The 2,408-nt window shown below is 49.0% G+C and overlaps 1 protein-coding gene across 1 annotated transcript in view; it reads right to left on the bottom strand.

Moving 5' to 3' along the window:
* The window catches only part of NUAK1 (NUAK family kinase 1), a 66,923-nt gene extending 66,163 nt beyond the window's left edge, over positions 1 to 760 (bottom strand). The window contains exons 1-2 of the mRNA XM_024732125.1: positions 740 to 760; positions 41 to 190 (exon numbers count right to left, since the gene is read on the bottom strand). Coding sequence (XP_024587893.1) covers positions 41 to 190; positions 740 to 760 — 171 coding nt within the window. The remainder of the gene's footprint in view (positions 1 to 40; positions 191 to 739) is intronic.
* Between the last annotated feature and the right edge of the window lie 1,648 nt (positions 761 to 2,408).

Below are 2,408 nucleotides of genomic sequence, written 5' to 3'. Positions count from 1 at the left end.
CCTCGCAGACCCCCGCCGCGGCAGCGGAAGGGCTGCTCGCCCCGGGCAGCTGCGCGCCCCCGAAAACCCCAAGAGGGGCGCGCTGAGCCCGGCGCCGCGCCCTCCCCGAAGAAAGGCGGAGTCGGGGAGGGAGGGAGGCTAAGAGGCTGAATCTGGGGCCTGCCGCCGCACTGCCGCCCTCCGACACCATCTAGAGAGAGCAGGGCGACGGCTGACGGAGGAGGAGAGCTGGGTGCCCACCCTGCCCGCCAAGGCTGCCTTTGGAGGTGGGCAAACCAGGGGCCTCGAATGGAGCAGGGTTGGGGCCTGCTGAAGCCAGAGGTGACTTGCAGGACTCTCGGCCCCTTGGGCCGTTAGAGTTTTCCTTTAACTGAAATGGCCAGATCCTGGACATGGTACCAGGCACTCTACCCACCCCCACCCCCAAGCGAGGGTCAGGCAGGAAGGGCCTACGTCTGCAGCCAGGCTGCCCCGTTCTTCTAAGAAGGAGCAAGGAAAAATAGAGAAGAAGGCAAAGGGAAAAGAAACCTTAGGACTTTTTTTTATAAATGGTTCAGTATACCAGACTAGGATGGGAAGAGTGAGGTATGAAGGATGTCTGGTGCGTTCTGCAGATGGCTTGCTTGGTGGTTCTTACTTTTTCACCAGTGAGCTGGGCTCGCCCTTCCTCTGCAGCTCTCAGGTTCATCCCTTCTGCATTCCTGCTGCCTTCACTCCTGTCTGTCCTTTATCACCTTACCGAGGACTCCAGCAACAGCATGTCCTCCCCGCAAACCCCCTCCCGGCTGCCAGAGTCATGGCCTATAACACTGCAGTCATCATATCCTCTCTGTGCCACACTCCTGTGCTTGGTATTCTTCTCTGTCCAAACTTCTCTTCTACTGATGCTTGACATAAACCCCGCTGTCCCTTCTTGCCTTCCCCAGGAGCACACTGGTTATCGCTTAATACAAACACAAAGGCCATGTTTATTCAATTCCTATTCTGTCCTCCACGCTTGCAGGGCCTCTCTGCCCCCATCCTGCAACTATTCTGCTTTTATACGAAGTCTGTAGACATTGTGTGTGTAGATTAAAAAGTCAGAGTGAGTAACATGCAGGTTGAGCCTGGCTTCCCAGTGGATAGGCTGTGTGACCTTGGTCAAATGACTCAACCTCTCAGAGCTTCAGTTTCTTCTTCTTAAAGTATAGATTAGTGGGTCTGTTTTACAGATAAACAGATCGTGTCTGTAGCAGTAATTAAAACTGTTAACCAAATATTTTCCGGGTCTTTCCCTTCCCAGGGACATGGTAAGAATCTACTACCCCATCCTCTTGAAATTAGATTTGGCCGTATGACTTGCATGGGCCAATGGAATGAGAGCAGTGATGTGCGTTGCTTTTAGGTAGAAGTTTTTAAGGATCAATGGGCAAATGCCCATGTCTGGACAATCCTGCAAGTTCAGTCTTGGCAATCTTATTGTGACAACCATGAAGTACAGAGATAGAGCCTCCGTCATCCAGCCTGGGCCTCTGTAAAGATGGCAGAGCTGTCCCAGTTAACCTGCATTGGAAAAGTAGTGTGAGCAAATATTAAACACATGTTAAACCAGGGAGATATAGGGGTTATTTATTATAGCAGCGTAACGTTGCTTATTCTGGCTGATAGAGATGCTCCCAAGTGCCTGGGACTTAATCAGTATTTGTTGCATGAATAACACCTACCATGTACGGAACCTATTTTATGACAGGAAACCCTGTTTTTGGTTGAGGAAACCGTATCAGAAAGGTTAAGTAATTTGCCTGGGATTACACAGGCTGTAAATAGCAGTGCCGGGATTTAAACACTACCTGTCCAGTTCCAAAGTGTATGTTGTTCTTCCACATATGCTGTGCTACCTCTCCTTAAATGGGAAGGATGGAAACAGTACAATGCCTGGCACACAGTCATACCCAAGCACAGAGAGTTCCTCTCCAGACTGAATTCCTATAGCATTTATAATTTGAACCACACTTCAGCACAATGTTCTCATGCATTGTGCTCAAGTGTTTTCACATAGATAAAGCATTTCCTCCAACAAGATCCCAGGCTCCTTGGTTAAGAACTTGAGTTCTGGAGTCAGACTGCCTGGGTTCAAATCCCTGTTCCACCACACATAACTGAGCATCTTGGACAACTCTTTTCCTCCTCTGCCCCTCGGTTCTCTCATCTGCAAAATGTCAATGGTAATAACATAGGAGGTATTGGCAGGGGTAACAGTATGTCCCAGGGGGTTGGTGTGAGGATTAAGAGACATAATGTATACACTCAATAAGTCATGGCTATTAATATTATACTTATTTTTCGTCTTCTTAGGGCTTCTACTAGAATTCATGCAGTTACAAGCAGGTTGATCATACTGCCTGATTAGACTGATTTCTGGCTTCATT

This window comes from Neophocaena asiaeorientalis, unplaced genomic scaffold (assembly GCF_003031525.2).
Source record: "Neophocaena asiaeorientalis asiaeorientalis breed wild unplaced genomic scaffold, Neophocaena_asiaeorientalis_V1.1 scaffold418, whole genome shotgun sequence".
Classification (NCBI taxonomy): Eukaryota; Metazoa; Chordata; class Mammalia; order Artiodactyla; family Phocoenidae; genus Neophocaena; species Neophocaena asiaeorientalis.
This window is presented reverse-complemented; position numbering and strand designations above follow the sequence as displayed.